The sequence below is a fragment of the Suricata suricatta genome, chromosome 5, assembly GCF_006229205.1.
Source record: "Suricata suricatta isolate VVHF042 chromosome 5, meerkat_22Aug2017_6uvM2_HiC, whole genome shotgun sequence".
Taxonomy (NCBI): domain Eukaryota; kingdom Metazoa; phylum Chordata; class Mammalia; order Carnivora; family Herpestidae; genus Suricata; species Suricata suricatta.
The window spans coordinates 69,503,123-69,522,830 of record NC_043704.1 but is presented as its reverse complement, the minus strand read 5'-3'; the positions used below and the strand labels follow the sequence as shown (position 1 = coordinate 69,522,830).

Genomic DNA, 19,708 nt, shown 5'->3' with positions numbered 1-19,708 from the left:
AAAATAGTTGAGTAGATAGGTCTGAGCTTTGACAGATCATTGACCCAAAGGAAGGAGAAAGGAGAAAGCAAACAAGTAAAACAGCATAAATAATCCATACACTGGATCATTTTGCAAAAAGGCAGGGGGGGAGGAAGTTATAACTGATTTATATTATCTAGAGGTAATGGCAAGGCTAAGTAAAATTTCTAGGTAACCTTAATTAGTACTGTGGGAAAGAGAATTCAGTGAAAGAATATTAGAATAGAATGAGAAACAGCTGTCTAGACAGTCCTAGGTGAAATGGACATGTGTCAGTTCTCCAGCTAAGATTGAGTCAAGTGCAAATCATCACACTGGAAGAATCAGGCCTTGAAAATCTACCTTGTGTCTGGTCACCAGAAAATTGCCAAATACCTTCTTTATTTGGGAGTATAAGAGCCTGCTTGGAGAGGAAATAAAAATTCTTTTGAAATTTCAAGATCAGTAAATATCATCCATCTGTTACTTCAAGGCAAAGGAGAAGATATCACAATCTGTTTCAGATTTTTGCATATTTTTTTCCTCCTCTCCACTTCTTCATGCTCAACAATTAGAAAAACACTAAGCCTGGTCTATTCTATTCCACAATCCTCACAGGCATTTCTCAAATTTCTTCCTTGGGCAGAAGATGACTGATGACATATTGTACATGGATAACAGCAGGGCGAAAATCCTGCCGAAGCTGGGCTATTTGGATTGAGACATTAATTCCTGTACAGTCTGGAAGATTGTGGATAGGATGCCAAATCTGTAAAGCAATTAGTTGCAGGAATAACTGCTCAGAGTGTGTATGTGGGAAATCTCTGATGCCAGTGGCGCACTGTGGCTGGCTGGCTAGAGGTGCTAATGATTTCCAAAAGCCGCCTGTGAGTTTGGGTACATGCATACATGGATTGCATGGCCAAAAGCTTCAGCTCTTTGGAAAATGGAGCTCACAATATATACTTTTGAACTATGCAAGTCCTTCTGGCATGCTTCATTGCATTTTGCTTAGTTCAAGATTCATTTGAGGGTGTCAGAGAAACATTTACTCCGTGTGCATCACAAATCAGCGTTTGAGGGGCAATTTGACTCCCTCTGGGCCTCCTGAGTCTTGCTGGCATATGTTACTCTCTAGTTTCAGCCAACTGGAAACATCAGTTATAGCTGTGGTGATGGGGATCTCCATTCCCTAGCCCTCCATTTAGCTATTTTAGGCTTCAGTCTCTGTGTCTTTCATTAAGTCATGCCATATCCTTGATATTCTTATTCATTTTGATCTTCCAAATGCTGTTTATAAAGGCATTCCAGGTCTCTAGAGTGGGAATTTTGATTTTAGGAAGATACAAATGCATGTTTATATCTATGGCTTAGGTTCAGGGGTGGGACCAATCCTTATAACTAAGTCAGTCCTCGAAGTAGGACTGGGCTAGTGAAGAAAAAACACAAAATCTGCCATCAGAACACCTGGATTTTTTTTTTTTTTTACTACCTGGCAAAACCACAAACCCTCATTTTTCTCATCTACAAAGTTAATATAATAGTACCTTCCCTTTTACATCAGGGCCAATAAGATGTAAAGCCTGATGATGGGGGAGGTGGTGATGTTTAGTTTTGGAGCAAAGTGAGGTAATGCTATGAATCTTCATTTATCCCTCTCACAATGAGAAGGGAAAAAAAAGACTAGGACTATTAATTTTTGTTCCAGTATTTGTAAAGCTTACTGGCAAATTCTGATGGGATGTTGGATGCTCAGCTGTTTTGTTACCACCATTCTTTGTAGTCTGATCAGTGACAACTCTTGTTGGTATAATTTTCTATTACTGTAGTCCTTTTATTTTTTTGGCTCATAAAATTTATTATTTATTCTATGAGCATCTGAATGAGTGCACGGGAGTAGAAGAAATATTGTCAGAAAAATGAGAAAGTACTGTATTTCTAATCCTGTGTCATTTCAGAAATGTCATTTAATCTCTCTAAAGCTCAGCTTTCTCACCTGCAAAATGGTAACACTTTGCTTGCTGAGTCACAAAACAAAGATGAAATGAAGTAATCTAGTATATGTGCTGCTGAAGTGAGCATGAAATGAAGTAATCTAAAAGTGTTCTGTAAACTATAAAATGTAATGCATAACATGAGCATTTTATGTTGATCAATTATCTTAGGCAACAATTTACCTATAGGTTAACTGATCTTTGAGGGTCACTTTGAATCCTAACATTCCAAACTTTTTCCAAATTCAGAGGCCCTGAACCACAGGACACCAAAGAAAGTCAGGTCAGTAAACCGAGAGACCAGAGGAGTATCACTGCTCAGGGACTCAGGAGCTGGCCAAGAATTTAGCTCAGTCAGAGCTGAGATAGTGAACTAAAAATGGGGATCTATTGCTTCCTTAGGCTATGAAAGCTCAGGTAAACCCCAGTGAGAAGACTGGATTTGGCTAACTGCTCATGGATGTCTACAAATGATGATGCCATCTAAGAGGGGCAAGCTGTACCCTGTAACCACATAGGCTGGGAAGCTGCTTGTACATGGCTCTCTAGGTCACATTCACAACGAAGCTATGAACATGCCCTCAAAGCCTCTGACTCTAAGACCTGCTGTTGTTGATGACTTAACACAAGGCACAGTCATTTCTGAAACGGCCACAGGAAAAATTGTCTGTCTCTCAGTTGGTAACTCAGAGCTTGTTATATTTCCAGAATTTCTTAGTTCTAAAGATTCACCATTTAAGAGATTATATGTGATCATCCTCCCTGGTTTTAGAGACGGTGACCATGTCTTCTTAATTATCTCCATTTTGCAACAAACAGATAGTACTCGTCCCTTTGGTCACCTCTCTTTTAGATCTACCCAAACTCTTTTCTACCCTTATGCATGGCGAACAGAATTGAACACAGTATTTTTGACAGGATCATATTTTCTCTTCTGTTTTCAACGTCCCTTTGTTCATGAGCAAGTTTTGGCCAGTGTTTGGTCCACAGGAATAATGTAGGTCAATGTCTTTAATAGACAAATAAGTATGATTTCTTTTCCCATAGATTAAAGCCTGAATATCTTACAAATCCATTTTGGGCTATTTTCTGCTTAATGCCCTGTTCTGGGGGAATACATATGGAAATTCACTTAGTTTTATGCCCATTGAGTAGGTTTTTCAAATCTTCTTGGATTATCTAATAAATGTGAGGTCATCTGTATCAGAGTAGTAATTCTCCAGAAAAGCAACCAGAGTATTCTGCGGGACTGGGGAGTAATCAAAACTGCATTCCTAGAAGAAAGGGGGCATCTGAGTGGTCTAGGGCTCTGGACCATGGGCTCTAGTCAGGGGAGTGGTTTCCCTTAAAGAGTCAACATTTCTCCGGAGGTGTTTGGGCCATCTAAGATACAGGATCCTATGTAATCCCTCAAATAGAACATCAGTTGCATTAAACAACTTCATTTGTTTTCAACAGTTGAAAATAATTTTCAGTCTAACATCTGTGGCATCATCTCTTCTCAAAGCTTCAGTTGACTATAATTGTGGTATAGCTACACCATAGGTTATGATGCCAAACCTAAACCTTCCATCTATGAGCTGTAACGACAGAGCTGTGTGACAGCACGTTGTTGCTCTCTCCCTTTCCATCCCCATTAATGGCATTTCAATTAAGGTGTCCTTTTCCTTTTCCTTTCTATTTTTTTTTTTTAGGTCTACTCAAAAGAGAAACTCTCAAGCTGGTGTCTATATTTAGCTCCACTGATCAATACTGACATCTAAATTAACTCCCTTTTTCCAAGTGTCAACAGCTTCCAAATCAATATTTCCTGCTCCACAGACTTCCATCAAACACAAATGCCTTCTCTGAAACTGGATCAGATGACTCTCAAAAGAAAGAGCCCTACTTTGACAAGGAAAAAAGTCTGCCTAATGAGGCATGGTGGCTTAACTAAGCAGCAATCTCTTGGCACCTCCCGGGGCCTCTGTCCTTCCTGAAGGCCTTCATGGGTGTCTTGTGTCTGACTCGAGCAGTCCAGTATGCTTTTGAACTATAATCCCACACGTGTCATCCTTGCCATGGTGGGGAGAAGCAATTTTCTGCTGCAGAAGAATTCTTTGTCTTCCAGCTCATGAAATACTGAATGGGAATGTATCCAGATATTAGTCAAGCCTGGTTTATTCATAGACATCCTACTTCCCAACTTGATAAAGTACCTATCATCATACCAACTCCCCATTCTGTACAGAATGTATACTTAGAGGATGAAAATTCATTTCCGTTTTCATACCATTCAAGAAAAACATCATTAGGGAGTTGACTCTATTAATGTTGGAGCAAACAATAAAATAAAAAACCAGGAATAAAACAAAAGTATGTATTTCATTTCAAAGTCAAATAGGAATGATTTTCCTGTTATTCTGTTTAGATGATCTCTCCTGCCACCTTTGGCTGGTGGAAACAACTGTGTGTGAACAGTGGAGGGCTCCCATGACCAACTGGAGCCCGCTGACTGATCAAGTAGGAGCCACCCTCTCTGCCGGGCACAGGTCGTGCCTGCTGTCTTCTAAGATGTGGTGCCAAAAAGGTCAGGAAAATCCTGGGCTGCGTTTTGTGGGAGGGCTTCTTCCTATTTCTCCAGAGCCTGAGGGCAAGAGTGGCGCCAGGAAAGGGAAACTGTGAAACCGAGGATAAAGGAAGCATGGGCTAATGTTTCAGCTAACCAGTCAACAGGCTTTGGGAGCGCTAATCCTATGCTACCTCAGTTTCCCCATTTGTAAAATAGATACCCCCTTTTCCGCATGGGTGTCTTCTCTTAAAATGAGGTTATAAATGAGAACATACTTCTTATATGAAAAGTAAGTACTACCATTACTACCAAGATCTTCAGAACTTGTATACTCGTCACTGCTCTGGGTCTGCTAGGATTTGCACCACGTTCCCGTGAATAACATATCTCTCCAGAGATTTAGGAGTGGTTACCATGTAATTACACAGAAAACAACCTGATGGCAGCCCTGTGATCCTGCCTTACTGGGTGCTCAGTGATCTCACCTGCGCCAAGGACAGGTCATTAGCACAACGCCTGAGGGCTCTGGTTGAGCACTGATCCGGAGAAGTGGAGCACGGAGGACAATTTTGTGCATTATAATAAATAACAACATAATAACTAAGACCTAGGCATTAACAAGAAATACTCTGAATATAAAAGAAGCATCATGATTAAATTAAAACAGTGTCTTTGTCCCCTGTACTAAATTAATAGAGTTAAATATGACAGTGTAACAGGCCCAGTATATAAGAAAAAATGTATGGCAGGCAGATACTTCTCTATTTAGGATATTTTGGGCAGAGTTCTCCCTACAGGAAGCAGGGGTCAGGATTGCTTGAAAGAGTGTGGAGCACAGGGGACAACCACAGAAGTGCCGTGGAGCCCAAGGTGCTGGGAAGCCCTCCTGGATCAGTGGAGGGGAGTGACATGCACTTTCATCAGTGTGACCAGGTCTGGTGACCTCTCTAGGCTTTGGTGGCCTCATCTGTAAAACAGGAATGAAATCTGCTTCAGAGAATGGTTGTGAGGATTGATGGAGAGATAGATGTAAAAGGTACATAGCACTCAACAAATTGAACTATATATTTGTATTTCTTCAATCCCACTTTGTGTAAATAAAAAAACTCCATTCATTATGCAAATAATTAAAATTTAGTCTGTTCAGAATATAAACATGTAATATTTTAATTTTTAATTTGTTAAATTTTAATATTTTTAATGTTTATTTTATTTTGAGATAGAGAGGGAGACAGAGAGAGACAGCATGAGCCATGAGCAGGAAAGGGGCAGAGAGAGGGGGGAACGCAGAATCTGAAGCAGGCTCCAGGCTCTGAGCTGTCAGCACAGAGTCCGACATGGGGCTCAAACTCTCAAACCTCAAGATCATGACCTGAGCTGAAGATGGATGCTTAACCCACTGGTGCCCCAATATGTACTATTTTAAAATGTGTCACTGGTTACTGTGTTTTCCTAGAGGTCTGGGTATGTCCTTTGGTAAAATGGCTAGTATAATGTCTCATACATATAAGAAATCTTTTTCTTCTAACTTGACTTTAATATGGCAAAAAAAGTTTTCTTATAAGAACCACACACATATTGAAAAGAACAATGGAAACTGTTACCACTCACTGACTCTCAACTCTGCTTCAGGCACTGCACTAGGCACTCAGGTGCCCCAAGTTATCCAACCTGGCTCAAAAGCCTGAATATGTTTATTGATGAAGAATTTGTACTGCACATAAGCTGTGTGTCAGGATTGAAGACAGAAAGGAAGAGAATAGGTTCAGTGTCTGAGGTCAACTTGGGAGAGTTCTGCAATGCTCTCCTGAGACTATCAGAGAAAACTAATGCATTTGTAGTTTGAGCCTTGCACCATCAAATCCAGTTGTTAGATCCAATAGATGGATAGCAGCCTCACTTTCAGAAACTAAACGACCATTCCTTAACTTCCTCGTTTTCTGAATTTGGGTTATGCCAGTGGCTCTGTACGTCTGACCCGGTCCCAGGAGCAGGGGGTGGGCAGCCCAGACCAAGGGAGGAAGATGTGGGGCCAGGCTCACCTGTTTGACCTCGGCCTGCAGGTGCCGCAGCTGGAGGCACTGCTCTAACCGCTTGTGGGTCTGCTCTGCGTTGAGCTCCAATTCGTGCTGCTTCTCATGGAGAAACTCCAGTAGCTCTTGTACCTGGGCTGCCAGATCGAGGTCTTTCTCACAGATTAACTCAATTCCTGATTTAAAACACATGTAAACAATTACAAATAGGGCAGTGCTATAAAGACCACATTTCCTTCCATAAGCAGAGGAGAGTTGAATGTGAAAACAGCCTCGGGCGGGGTCCCTCCCAGCCTTTACACGTCCCTCCCTGAAACCGGACAGTGTCATACTGAACCTTTGTTTGGGATGTGCAAACCATGCTACCTCTTTGGGATTATCTTTTGGATTATCTGATCCTTTGCCTGGGAATCTCAACAGATCATCAGCTCCTTATTATCAGCTGGAGTTACAGGGCGAGGTTGCTCTCTGGGTGTCCATCCCCCGAGAAGAAAGCACCCGTAGTCCCTGGTGGGGGGTTGCTAACACCTACAATATTCAGAAGCAAGGCTCTCGGTCATACTGGGAAATACAAAACAAAACCAAAAAAAAATCTCTCTCCATAACTTCTGCCAAAGGCCAAGTCTTTTAGCTCGTCCAATTCAATTTATAATTAGATGGCAAGTTTGTTCTGATGAGAGTCTCTGGGCACTGGTTATTTTATTAACCAACTACTTAGGTCCCCTAAAAAAGCAACTCTTAGAAGTATACATGCTAACGCTCATATACTGTTTCTCAAACACTGGCACATACACCTGATAAACATACCCCAACAATATGACAGGGGTACTGAGTGCTTATCTGTTTACAAAGACTATGTTAAAGCTGTGCCCACACAAGGAGTTTGCTCACCATGCTTCTGCTTATCCAAAGCAATGAGTGCGCTGAGTCAGCCGCTGACAAGCATTCCCAACGTTTATGGATATGTCACCCAGCGTCAGTGAGCAGACAACTGTCTGACCTGTGATGGGACCTCATTCATTGTCCACCTCCCTCTCCGCCTTCCTTCCTTTTGCTGTATGCCTCTCCCAACACACACGTGTGGACTCTGGGGACACACACGCTTTCTCTCCACCAAGCCGGTGCTCTGTTTATACATCAGCAGCAGCAGGACTAGAGGAGTGTTTCTCAAACAGGTCTGTGTTTCAGAAGGGTCATAAACTCCGACACAGGGCAAGAGGACTGCCTTAGTCATAGCAGGACTTCTTGTCTGCTAGTGGCTTGAATTTGATTCGTTCCTTAGTTCTCAGAGATTTCGTGAAAAGTGTGCTAGCTTTGAAGCCAGTCCTGAGTCAGGATCCTGAACATGGGCAAGTTATCTAAGCTGTCATAAGCTTCACTCTCCTCCTATGTAAAATAGGACTTTACATACGTACCTACCACATAAGCTACCCGCTCAGGGGCTCCTTGGCAGGATTAAATGAGATAATGCACGTAGAGCATCTGTCACGTAACATAACAAACATAGACATTTGTTCCTTAGTCCCATGGTTTTCCTGATTCCTGACTCTTAAACTCTCAGCTCTCTGCCTTCTTATATTTATGCGCTCTTGGTTGCTATTTAACTCTGAGTTGATACAAATTGTAACCTGCATGGTTTCTTGGTTCCAACTGTCCACCTATTTCTGATTTTGAACCTTGCTTAGACCCATAGCTTTAGAAAAATCCTTTTTATTTATTTATTTATTTATTTATTTTTCTGTCCTTGATGGAATGTATTAAATAAGCAAACACCACCAACAAGCAAAACAAGTACTACAATGCAAAAATATTAAAAAAACGAAAACCCTCTCACATGCATAAATGAAAGATTGCACACAAAGAACTCACATCTTTTCAAGCTTCAATAGTAAATATTCTGCTACTATGTATTAAATACTGCATGCTTTGCCCAAGCTAAGATGAAACCACATCATAAATCAATAAGCATTTTGCATTTTCTTTCATTATCTACTCAAAGTCATTTTTAATTAAAAATGCGTTTTAAAAGTTACTTTGAGAGAGCAAGTAGGGAGGGGCAGATAGAGTGAGAAAGAGAATTTCAAGCAGGACCCACATTGTCAGTGAGGAGCCTGACATGGGGCTCGAACTCACAATCCCTGAGATCATGGCCTGAGGCTGAAATCCAGAGTCAGATGCTCAACCAACTGAGCCACCCAGGTGCTCAGCTTTAGGAAAATCCTAACTCAGGATTGCTTGCCTCCTTCTGACCCCTGACTCCACCTGGCTCTGCAGCTTCTCAGTTCCGTCCAGATCCTTTCCCCAGCTCCTCATCCTCGAGCCTATGACCCTGTGATGCTGACAAATAGGGATGCACCCAGCAATGGGGTTGGGACTAAAATTCCCAGCAGATAAGTCACAAAAGGGTAATGTACTTCCATGGGGGTCACATCCCAAGCAGCCTGACAATCTCAGTGTACAGTCACATGAAGACACGTCTCCTTTGGGAGACTTCCCCATCACTCTGACTCACATCATCAGAAATTCATTACCATCACCACCAACACACCTGCCGGATATGGGGAGGAGGAATATAAAGAGGTGTACACATGCTAAGGGAAATTCATTTCTAGAGGCAAAAATAGTGTTTTATATAAGGACAATATGGAAGGGTGGGAAAAATTTCTGGTGTTACATGGTAATAATTTCAGTATCTTTTCATGTTTATTTTTTCCTACCAGTTTCATAATTCCAAATCCCAGCTCCTGAAATATCTGTGGGAGACAGAAAAGAACGGCTTGTTCTTTGGCAGTCAACTCCCTGAAGTTACTATTTTCAATTACCAAGGGGACAAGGTAGAGCATCCCCTTGACTGAAAGAAAAAATAAGAACACAAAAATTCCTATCTCCGCAGTGCTCGGCATAGTGAGATGACCCTTGACCCTCACATTTACTTTCTGGAAATGTAATTTAAGGTCCATCTGCAGAAGCAGAAACTCTTCCCTGCTTCCAGCCACAATGCGGGTTTTTCCCAGCTTGTTTTCATTCCACATGCATCTCCGATGTGTGGTATGCTGGGCTTGGACAAAGTGTCTTTCTCTGGGAAGCCCGTGGCTCACCTCTGCCACATTGCATGTAAATGGACCCTCTAAGCTGGTAACTCATCAAAGGGGCCAGCACCCGCTTAGAATCAGCTCTCAGCCCGCCCTGAGACCTAAGCCCTTCACCTGCATCTACCTCCCTTTTTTATTTTATGTGAGATGAACACAGGAAATAAAATGGGTGAAGATAATGCTCACTGCACTTCTGTGCTGAGCAGCACGTTGTGCTGTGGATGGAATGAAGGGGAGGAACATCAAGGCAACTAGAAGGCTGGACCCTCACCTCTCCTCCCACTGCCTCCAGACGCATCGACATGAGTCCCAGTCAAAACTCATCAACTGCTAAATACCCATCAATCAACAAGTGGAGTTTATCTGTGTTCACAATGCTGGTCTCAATTTCATCACAGTCCTGTTTTCCTAGTGGCTCTCAGAAATGCAGCAAGATGTGTTTGTCCTTTCCATCAAGTAGTGAAACTTATTTATAATGAAACAATTTGCAGGCTCTTTAGAGCGAGTTGTATTGATGTGTCCCACAATATTCTCTACTGATCCTTCCATCAGAACACTCTGTTGCGGGTGGTCCCTCATGAATTTGTCCATGTTCTCACAGGAATGCAGGCTCCCTGGTGCCAGCACCACACATCTCATATATCTCTGCACCTTTAGCACTTAGCACAGTGCTTGACTCATAACATCCAATAAATACCTCATCAGCCAAGGTATGGGCCTCTTCATGAAAGGGTTCAGGTCATGTCCTATTGTGGAAAGCATCTGCAAGCTCTAGGAAAGGACAAACTTAGGTTTGAATCCATGCTCTGTCCCCTGTTAACAGTGAATTTCCAGGCTCCAAATCCTCTCTGCGCTTAGTAAAAACAATCCCAAAATGTCTTCTGGGGGTGTTGTAGGACTAAGTAAGATTGGGTATATACAGTGCCTGGCATTTAGTAGGCTCAAAATATCTATGTTCCCACTTTTTCCTTTCTCTTGAGTGAATTACAACATATTCATTGTTGATTACCAATGGAACTATTGAATGGCTCGTAAAAATGTAAATATAAAATGTTATCATGAGGTATTTACTGATTTGCTCAGTGTACATCATTAGAAACTGGGATGGTCTAAATGCCATTAGACCAGTGCTCTCAATTTGGGCTCACTTTAGATCTGGAGAACTTTAAAAATTGCTATGTCCTGGCCATACCCTCCAGTAACAGGAGACTCTCTGTGGGGAGGGGGTGGGGGGAGACCAGGGCATCAGGAAGTCTTAAATCTCCCGTGGTGATCCAAACATGCAACCAAGATGGGAAACCGCTGGATAAGAGGCCAGCAATCCAGGAACAGACAGAGTCTTTATTCTACACTTGGTCAGAATAGTCCACATTATGTTTGTTTAGAGCTTGAGGCCACAGCTAATGTCCCTGTGCTTTCCTTTGCTGCCAGGTTGAGGGTACCACTTAAACTTCCTCCAGGAGAGAGGTGGTTGTGGTCTAGGGTAAGGTATAGGTATTCCTGGCCCTGCTACTCAGAGATGTGATATGTGTTTCAACTCTTTGTGTGTTCTTTAAATGTCAGTCTGCCTCTGATAGAGAATATCTTTTCTCTTTTTTCCTCCCCTCCTCACTCCTCCTTCTGTGCAATTCTCTGAATGTAACACCCAGTTCAGAAATTACAAAATCTTTTAATCGGGTTTTTAGATCAGCATTCTCAACCCTGGCCGTATATTAGAATCACCTGGGAAGTTAAAAAAAAGTCTGGGCCCATTCCAGACCAATTAAGCAAGAATCCCTGAGGAGTGGGGCCCAGACCTCTAAATTTTAAAGTTCTGAAGGTAATTCTAAATATGCAGGCAGGCTGAGAACCATTGTTTTACATCTATGTTCTCTTCCCCTCCACATAGCCCCCACCCGGTCCACGTTCCCATTAACCCCAGAGTAGCTTCCATTTTAAAAAAACACAAGCCTTTTCTTTTCTTTTATAATGCAAATGAAATTATTTATGGCCTGTTATTTTTACCTACATCTCTTCCGCCTGCATTGACGTTCACTCCATTAACTAAGCAAATACTATTATTGAGAACTTGCTGAGTACAAGACATAACCACCCTGCTAGATGCTGGAAATGGAAAGAGAAGGAAGAAAGAGTCCTGCCCTCAGGCTGCTGGACAAGCTACAGGAACACATAACTGCAACAGAATACAGTATGTGCTAGAATACAAGTGTAATATGTAATAGTTATCAAGCTTTCTTGAACCCTTACCATGCTCACATATTATCACACTGCATCCTCATGATGACCCTAAGTGGTGGGCCGTCTTAAGATTGCCATCTTCCAAGGAAGGTGAGGCTGGGCAAGATGGGGCAACACATTCAAGTGCACCCAGGTCAGAAAGGGTGCGGCTGGAACCCGAGCCAGGCACTCTTCCTGTCTCACCTGTGCTCTAGGCTCTATGTTCCAGGAGAAGAGTGATCTTAACCAAACTTATTTTTATTGATCTTCAAATTCCAGGGCTGGGTTCTTCCCAAGCACAGTAAAATTTAAGTATCATTGCCACAGATCCCAAAGATTTTTCACTTAAAAACCTCACACAAAGAAAGAGCTCAAGGGGTACTTGGGTAGTTCAGTTGGTTACGCGTCCGACTTTGGCTCAGGTCATGATCTCATGGTTCATGAGTTCAAGCCCCCTATCTGGCTCTGGGCTGATGGCATGGAGCCTGCTTCAGATTCTCTGTTTCCCTCTCTCTCTGCTCTCCCCCACTCATGCTTGTGCACTCTCTCTCTTAAAAATAAACATTAAAAAAAGAAAGAGCTTGATGCTTTGATTAAACCACAAAAGCAACATATCGCTAAGACATGCAGCTCTTCTTAATCTCTTCATAAAAGGGCACATGTAAGAGGCACGTGGTCAGACCTCACTGGGGACAGCTGTGGCATAGCCAGTGGGGGTGGTTAGCTGAATCATCATGGCAAGTAAGAGCTGGAGAGGACTTTAGGAATCCAGGCCCACCTCCCACACTAGACAGAAAAAGAAAGGTCTAAAGAGAAAGAACAGGAACTTCCAAAGGCAGATTGCTTGCTGATAGCAGACTTGGACCTTGACTTCGGCCAGCATGTTTTCTCTAACTTGACTCTTTCCAGCAAAACCTGGTACATCCCACCTTGAGGCTGAAATAGATAATGCTATAGCGAGGAAAAAACGATGAGCAAGTGAAGAAAGTGTTCAGGTTCTACCTTTTAGTCCTAAGGCTTTTGCTTTGGTTACAGCTGTGGGCACACCAGAGGGATTTTGTGGAACCTGTCTCAATGTTATAAACTTCACACATGAAAATAAGTATATGGAAATTCCCTACTTCCATTTATTCCTATAAAATCAAAGCATAAGCTCTTAACTAATTTAGCATGGAGGGCTAAACATCAACCAAATGCTTAATTTTGTTAATTGTCCTTTTTCTAAGACAAGAGTTTATTTTCCCTTTACTTCAAATATAGTTCATGAGACACACATCATGAACGACTAAGACATTTACTACCTCAGTCCTCTGAAGTCTTGCATTCTTCAACCACCTGGAGTCAAGACCCACCTGGGTTCACTCCAACCTCCACCCCATCCCGCAGCTCTGGTGCAACTCAGATCTCCCTTCTTCCATGCCAGAGAGGAGGTAGGTGCATTCTCTGCAGGACCAGGCACTCAGCAGCAGACAGGAAGTGAGCTTCCCTGAGACCCCTGGATTCATTCCTTTTGAAGCCTCATGGACTATGCCAGACTGATTAGCTAGCTGTGGTAGGAAGCGGGGAACAGCCAGTCCCAGCAGAGAGGACTGAAGGGGCCAATCAAGCCTCTTTTGACAAAGCGCACTTCTGGATCAGCAAACTGTGGGCGTGGGCAGTGGATCTGGCTGGGGTGTTTTCACCCACTTAGCCCTCAAGGTTAAGGAGGCCACCAAGCACAGCTAACCCCCAGTCACAAGCAGCTTCAGGGACTGCCAGCTCCCGGTAGTCTTTCCGTTACCAGGGATACCTGGCTCTTGGGACAGAGATGGGCTTGCCCAGGTCATGCCAGCACCCCGTACAAAGTGCTGCGGGCCTGCAGGCAGATGAGCTTTCCTCCTGCCAGATGCATCAATACTGAGGGACGAAGGGTGAGCATCCCTGCAGGCTTCTCCGTCCCAGCCTCTCTCCTCCATACTAGGTCTGCATTCTCTCCTCTTCCCAGCCTCAGCTGGATAGCCAGCTATTGCGAGCACCATGAGGGCAAGCTCTAAGGTGAAACCCTGAGTCCAGACAAGGTTCTCAATCACAGAGAAAAGATCATGATACCCTCCTCCTTCCCTAATAAAACCTTGATGATGTATAAGCCATTACCAACCATGCATCTCAAATTTTCATGTGCACATGAAGATTTTTCATGTGCACATTGGAGATTCTGTCAACATACAGATTGAGATTTGTAAGTCTGGGATAAGGGCTGGGACTCTATGTTTCTAATCAGCTCTCAAGTGATGCTGGTGCTGCTGGTCCAGGGCCCGCACTCTGAGCAGAGCCCAGATCAGTGGTGCATCCGAACCACCTAGAGGGGTGGTTGAAACACAGATTGTTGGGCCCCACCCCAAGATTCTGATGTGGCAGGTTCTATAGGCCCTAAAGCTTGCATTTTTTACAAGTTCTCTAGAGATGCTGATGCTATTGATACAGGGACCACATCTGAAAGTTCCTGTCCCAGTGCATGACAGGTATCAGCACTTGTGATTTAATCATCATGATGAAAATCAGTGGTTCTCAGCTCTGGCTGCACAGTGGAATCACCCGAGGAGATTTTGCTGATGCACAAGACCCATTCAGAGGTAGTTAAATCAGAATATCTGGGCTTGACGACTAGCATTGCCATTTTTAAAAGAGTACCCGGAGAGACTGCAATGTGCATGGCCCTTCCTGGGGCCCTTCCTGGGGCTATGCAGGGCACACAGTCTGCACCCTGGAAAAAAGCCTGGGCATCTGCAGCTGTTCACAGCACAAACGAAAATTCCCAGGAAGATTATGCTGAGCAAAGTGAACAGAATTTACCAGATTGTTCCTCCTCTGGTTAGAAGTGAAGCTTTTTTGAATGCTGTTATTTATTCCTTCAGGCCATTCAAACAAACACAGTAGCCTACAGTCAAGTTTGCTTGCAGGCTAAAGTCGGCCTGACACTCTCATGATTCTAAATATCCTTCATGGTCAACAGGGACATGACCAACTGTGTTTTAAAGAGCTCATGGCCTGTGCCCCCATCTGCTTCTTCCTGGAGGGTGAGAAGCCTGAGCCAATAAGGAACCGGAGGTGAAGGCAATGATTGAGTCTGGGTGGAAAGTGTTCCAGCACTCTACTGGCCATGTGTCCCCACTAGTGACTTCTTGTCTAGTTGGACCACGGGACAGGTATGGCTCTCTTCAGTTCTAACACCAAAGGCTGTTTTGGAGAGCACTGGGCATAACAGGAAGGGTTCATGCATTTGTTGGCTAAATAGTGAATAAATCTTGAACATGAAAAGAAGTGAAATCTGGGTAACTCAACCTTGTTTCTTATAGTAGTTATAAAATTATATGACCTTGCCATAAAATTTTATCATCACTTCTTAACACTCATGCATAGACCAGTGATGAAGAAAACAGGACTCTGAGAGGCCTGAACCAGAGACCTGGGGCCAGCACCGGGGTGGAGGACAGGGCTGAAGAGGGGGGCTGGGGAGTAGAAGTGCCATATCCACACATCTGAATACCATCTGCATGGCTGGCTGGCTGCTTTTGGAGCCCCTTTGGTTTGTTCCTGCAGGCCACCCTTTGTTTTTTTAATCTCTGCTAATTTCCATGATCTGCTCTCTCCATTCTCTACACTGCACCAGGAGACCCAGGCCCTATCCTTTTAATTTTTTTAAATGTTTATTTATTTTTGAGAGAGAGACAGAGAGACAGAGTACAAGTGGGGAAGGGGCAGGGGAGGGGGGACAGAGGATCTGAAGCCAGCTCTGCACTGACAGCAGTGATTCTGATGTGGGGCTCGAACTCACTAACCATGAGATCATGTCCTGAGCCCAAGTCAGACGCTCAACTGACAGAGCCACCCAGGTGCCCCAACCCTATCCTCATCTTTACTGGTGCCTGATGGGGCAATCTCAGACATGTTATTTCAGCTCTCATGCTTCAGTGATCTTTTTTTTTAAATGGCAAAAAAAAAATCTTTGTTCCTGTGTCTGAAGATATAAAATGAATGTGTGGACTGGAAGTGCTGGTTGGAGTCAAGCTGCCATTCTTGTTTTCATCACCTCCCTGCTGGAATAAGGAGGATGGGAGAGGTCACCTACCTGAGGCCTGGACCTCCATGATGTACTGGTGCAGATCCTGACCCTGCTGGATAACCTCGAAGGTCATGTTGTTCATGGCCAGCTTCCGCTCTGTGTGGCGCTGCAGCCGCTGCTCTGCCAGCGTCAGATCCTCCGTGTTGAAGTCATTCATCTGCCGGAGCAAGTCTTCATTCCACGCGTCTAGCTCTGCTGTCACCTGTTAGGGAATGACCGTCAGTGTAGGCTCTCAGGTCCATGAGAGGCTGCTGAGCTGAAGCTCACCTATTCCAAGCCTTATTAACTAACCCCATAGCTGGACCCATCCCTGCTTTGCATCTGTTTGACTCCTAAACTACATTTAAGCACCAGGGCCACACACCCACATATGCATGTCTGTAATAGTGGTTCAAGGCACCATGCATTTCAATGTCTATAGCAGCAGCACAGGAACAACAGCAGATGTGGGATGGTAAGTCACAGTTTACAAGGTTTTTACCAACTCCATTCTGTTCCACTCCCACCTTGACCCAGATGGGCAGGTAGGGTGGAGATCTCCAGGTCCATCGTACTGACAAGGAAGCTGATGTTCAGAATTTGTCCAGAGTTCACCCTGCTAGTGAGAACACACCTCTGGACATAACTCAATTCTTTTTCTGACTGCAAAGACTTTGTTCATCATACCACAAGTGGTACTCTAAAAATCTCATCACTGGAGAGGACCTCACAAATTAAATATTTAAGGCTCACTGTTCCCGAGAAACAGAAACTGAGGGCTGGAGAAACCCATGAATGACCTGAGGTTACACAATCAGTTAGAGCTGGTGAACATCAAACCCAGGAGCCCCATGTGGCTTCCTCGTTCTGTTGTGCAGGACTCTCTCCCTGCAAAGGCCAATCCTTGGAGATGGTGGCTAAAGGTGTAAACATAGAGCAGACCTCTAGAAATCTAAGCAGATTATATGCTATAAAAAGGCATGAGTCTAATGAAGACTGAAGCATGTAATGAATGGAAATTCTGCCCTAATGTGAACTTGCCAACTGGGTTACTGCCCTATACCTTCACTCGTGTGACTTCCCCTGGCCCACCCTCAAACACACGACTGCACAGAGAGACTGAATCCTACGCTTCCTCTACAATAGTTGCCATCATTCACAGACAGGAACTCGGCAGTACTGAACCGGAGCAGTTCCATCTGATCTGTGAATCAAAGGAGAACTCTTCTGACATGGTTTTTAGGTCCATTGTCTCAAGCTCATTCCCCCAGGTGGCCCTGTGAAGGCAACGGCACAGGGACCGTCACCTTCTTTTTTGAGAAGAGGAAATGAAAGCCTCACCCCACATCAAACAGTTGCAGTATGGCCCAGGAGGCCTAGGCACAAATCCCAGACACTCCCTCCTGCTGTCCCCTTCAGTGATTTCCATTATCCTGCATCTCCCCCCACTGCTGACCTATGGCTGACAACCACTGCTGCTCCAGGAACATCCAGGGACAGAGGGAGGGAGAAGACCGCTCAAGGCAGCTGGGAGATGGCACACTTCTCTCCTGTGTTGGGGTCTTGCAGCCTGGGATGGGAAAGCCAAGTGGTCTGGCATGAGGGGCTGCCATCTGGGTCACACAGGACTCTATTGTTTTGTCTAACAGTAAGACTTTTCTTCTTGGAAATGGTAGTTGCTGTCTTGGAAGCAGAGATGGGGGAACTTGAAAAATACCACCTTTCCTGCCCTAGGCTTTCACCACATTGCCCCGCATCTTTTCAGGTCAACTAAGGGACACACTGAGCTCAGCAGGAAAACCTAGTATCTACTTATCCTGGGGAGTCCTGGGGGATCTGGGAAATAGCAGGTGGACAGGCAAAACAGAATTTTGTTGTATTCCATCTTTTAAAAGTACTTCATTCTCTAACTAGAGTAAGGAATTAAACTGAGAATAAAAAATAATTGATTTACAATTCAGAGAGAGAGAGAGAGAGAGAGAGAGAGAGAGAGAGTGAGCGCACAACTGAGGGAGGGGAAGAGAGAGGGAGACAAAATCCCAAACATGCTCCATGCCTCCAGCCCAGATTCTGACGTGGGGCTTGAACTCACAAACCATGAGATCATGACCTGAGCTGAAATGGAGAATTGGACACTCAACCAACTGAGCCACCCCAGTGCCCAAACATTCTGTATTTAATATTCATCCATATTTTCATGTTTATGAGTAGTTCATTCCTCACTACTACAAAGTAGTATTCCATTATATAGATATACCACAATTTATTTGTCCATTCTCTGGCTGATGAACGTTTGGGTTGTTTCTGGTGTTTGGCTATTATGAGTATGGCTGATGTGAAAGTTCTTAACACAAGTCTTTCTGTGGACACAGGTTTTCATTTCTCTTGAGAGTTACCTGGGAGTGAAGTCATAGGGTCATAAGGTGGGTGCATGTTAAACGTTCCCAACAGCAATTTTACATTCCAATAGGAATGTGTGGAAGTTTCAGTTGCTCTATATCCTCACCATCATTTTATATCGTCTATTTAAATTTAGTCATCCTGGTGGGCATGAAGTGAAATCTCATTATGGTTTTAGGATACTAATGATGGTGACCATATCTCATATGCTTACTGGCCATTCTTATCCACTTTTTCAAAGTGGATATCTTTTGCCCCTTTCTCAAAAACTACATTAATTATCTTTTTGCTCATATGAAGTCTTAAAAAATTTTTATTTTTGGGAAGAGCCAAGATGGCGGAGAGGAAGGGAGCTCTGTAAACTCTGTCCGACCCATTTATCGAACCGAGAAGGATATTACTCTCATCTGCGAGAGTGGAAGGAGAAAATACGGACTCCAGAAAGAATAGAACCTCAAGGATACCTGAGTGAGTGAGGGCAAATGGGGGAAATCTGAAAACAGGCCAGGCCGGGACAGGCAGGGGAGACAAGATCCCCAGCCCAACATGGGGGAAGCGCGCGGAGCCCGAGAGACAAAGGGAAGAGACAGGGGAGCGCACTTCCCGGCGAGAAGCGGCCAGAGCGTGGCTGGCCAGGGGAACAGACTTCCCGGTGAAAACCAGCCGGAGCGCCGCTGCGCCTGGGGTGCGGACTTCCCGGCGAGAAGCGGTCGGGGCTGTGGCTGCACCAGGGGCGAGCAATTCGAACTTGGTTTTGGGAACGGGACCACGGACCGCATTTCCACGGCACACCTCGCGCCCTGCACAGACTGCATGAATCCCAGGTGCCCACAGGAAAAAATAGGGCCCACACCTATGCGACCCACGACAAAGAGTCGGTGGGGGGTGGAGGCCTGGGTACGCACTTAGACAGCAAGAGCTCCCAGCTCATTTCCAGCAGCGCACAGCGCCTTGAGCAACAGCTATCGGAAACCAAGAGAGACTCAGCTTTTTTTTTTTTTTTTTTTCCTTTCCCCCATTGCAATCACGATCCTGGCTGGGGGTGGGGACTCTGCAATTGAGTCTGTGAAGGTGCACACTTCACCTCCTGCTGCTCATTTCGCCTCAGGCAGGGGCAGAGCCTCTGAGAACAGCCTCCAAGACCTACCACATCAAACCACGCCCATTCACCAGGGGGAGCTGCTGCTGTTATTTTTTTTAATATAAAAAATTTTTTTTTCTTTTTCTTCACTTGTTTCGTACTTATTTCTTTGTCATTATTACCTCTTTTTCCTTTTTCTTTACTCAATTCTTTTAAATTTTACTCCTTATTTTCCTTTCTCCTTTCTCCCTTACTTTCT

The 19,708-nt window shown here is 44.2% G+C and overlaps 1 protein-coding gene across 1 annotated transcript in view; it reads right to left on the bottom strand.

The window, feature by feature from the left end:
• Positions 1–19,708, bottom strand: part of KALRN (kalirin RhoGEF kinase) — a 609,954-nt gene that overhangs the window by 225,422 nt on the left and 364,824 nt on the right. The window contains exons 14-16 of the mRNA XM_029938721.1: positions 15,996–16,191; positions 6,524–6,754; positions 5,031–5,152 (exon numbers count right to left, since the gene is read on the bottom strand). Of these exons, the coding sequence (XP_029794581.1) occupies positions 5,031–5,152; positions 6,524–6,754; positions 15,996–16,191 (549 nt within the window). The remainder of the gene's footprint in view (positions 1–5,030; positions 5,153–6,523; positions 6,755–15,995; positions 16,192–19,708) is intronic.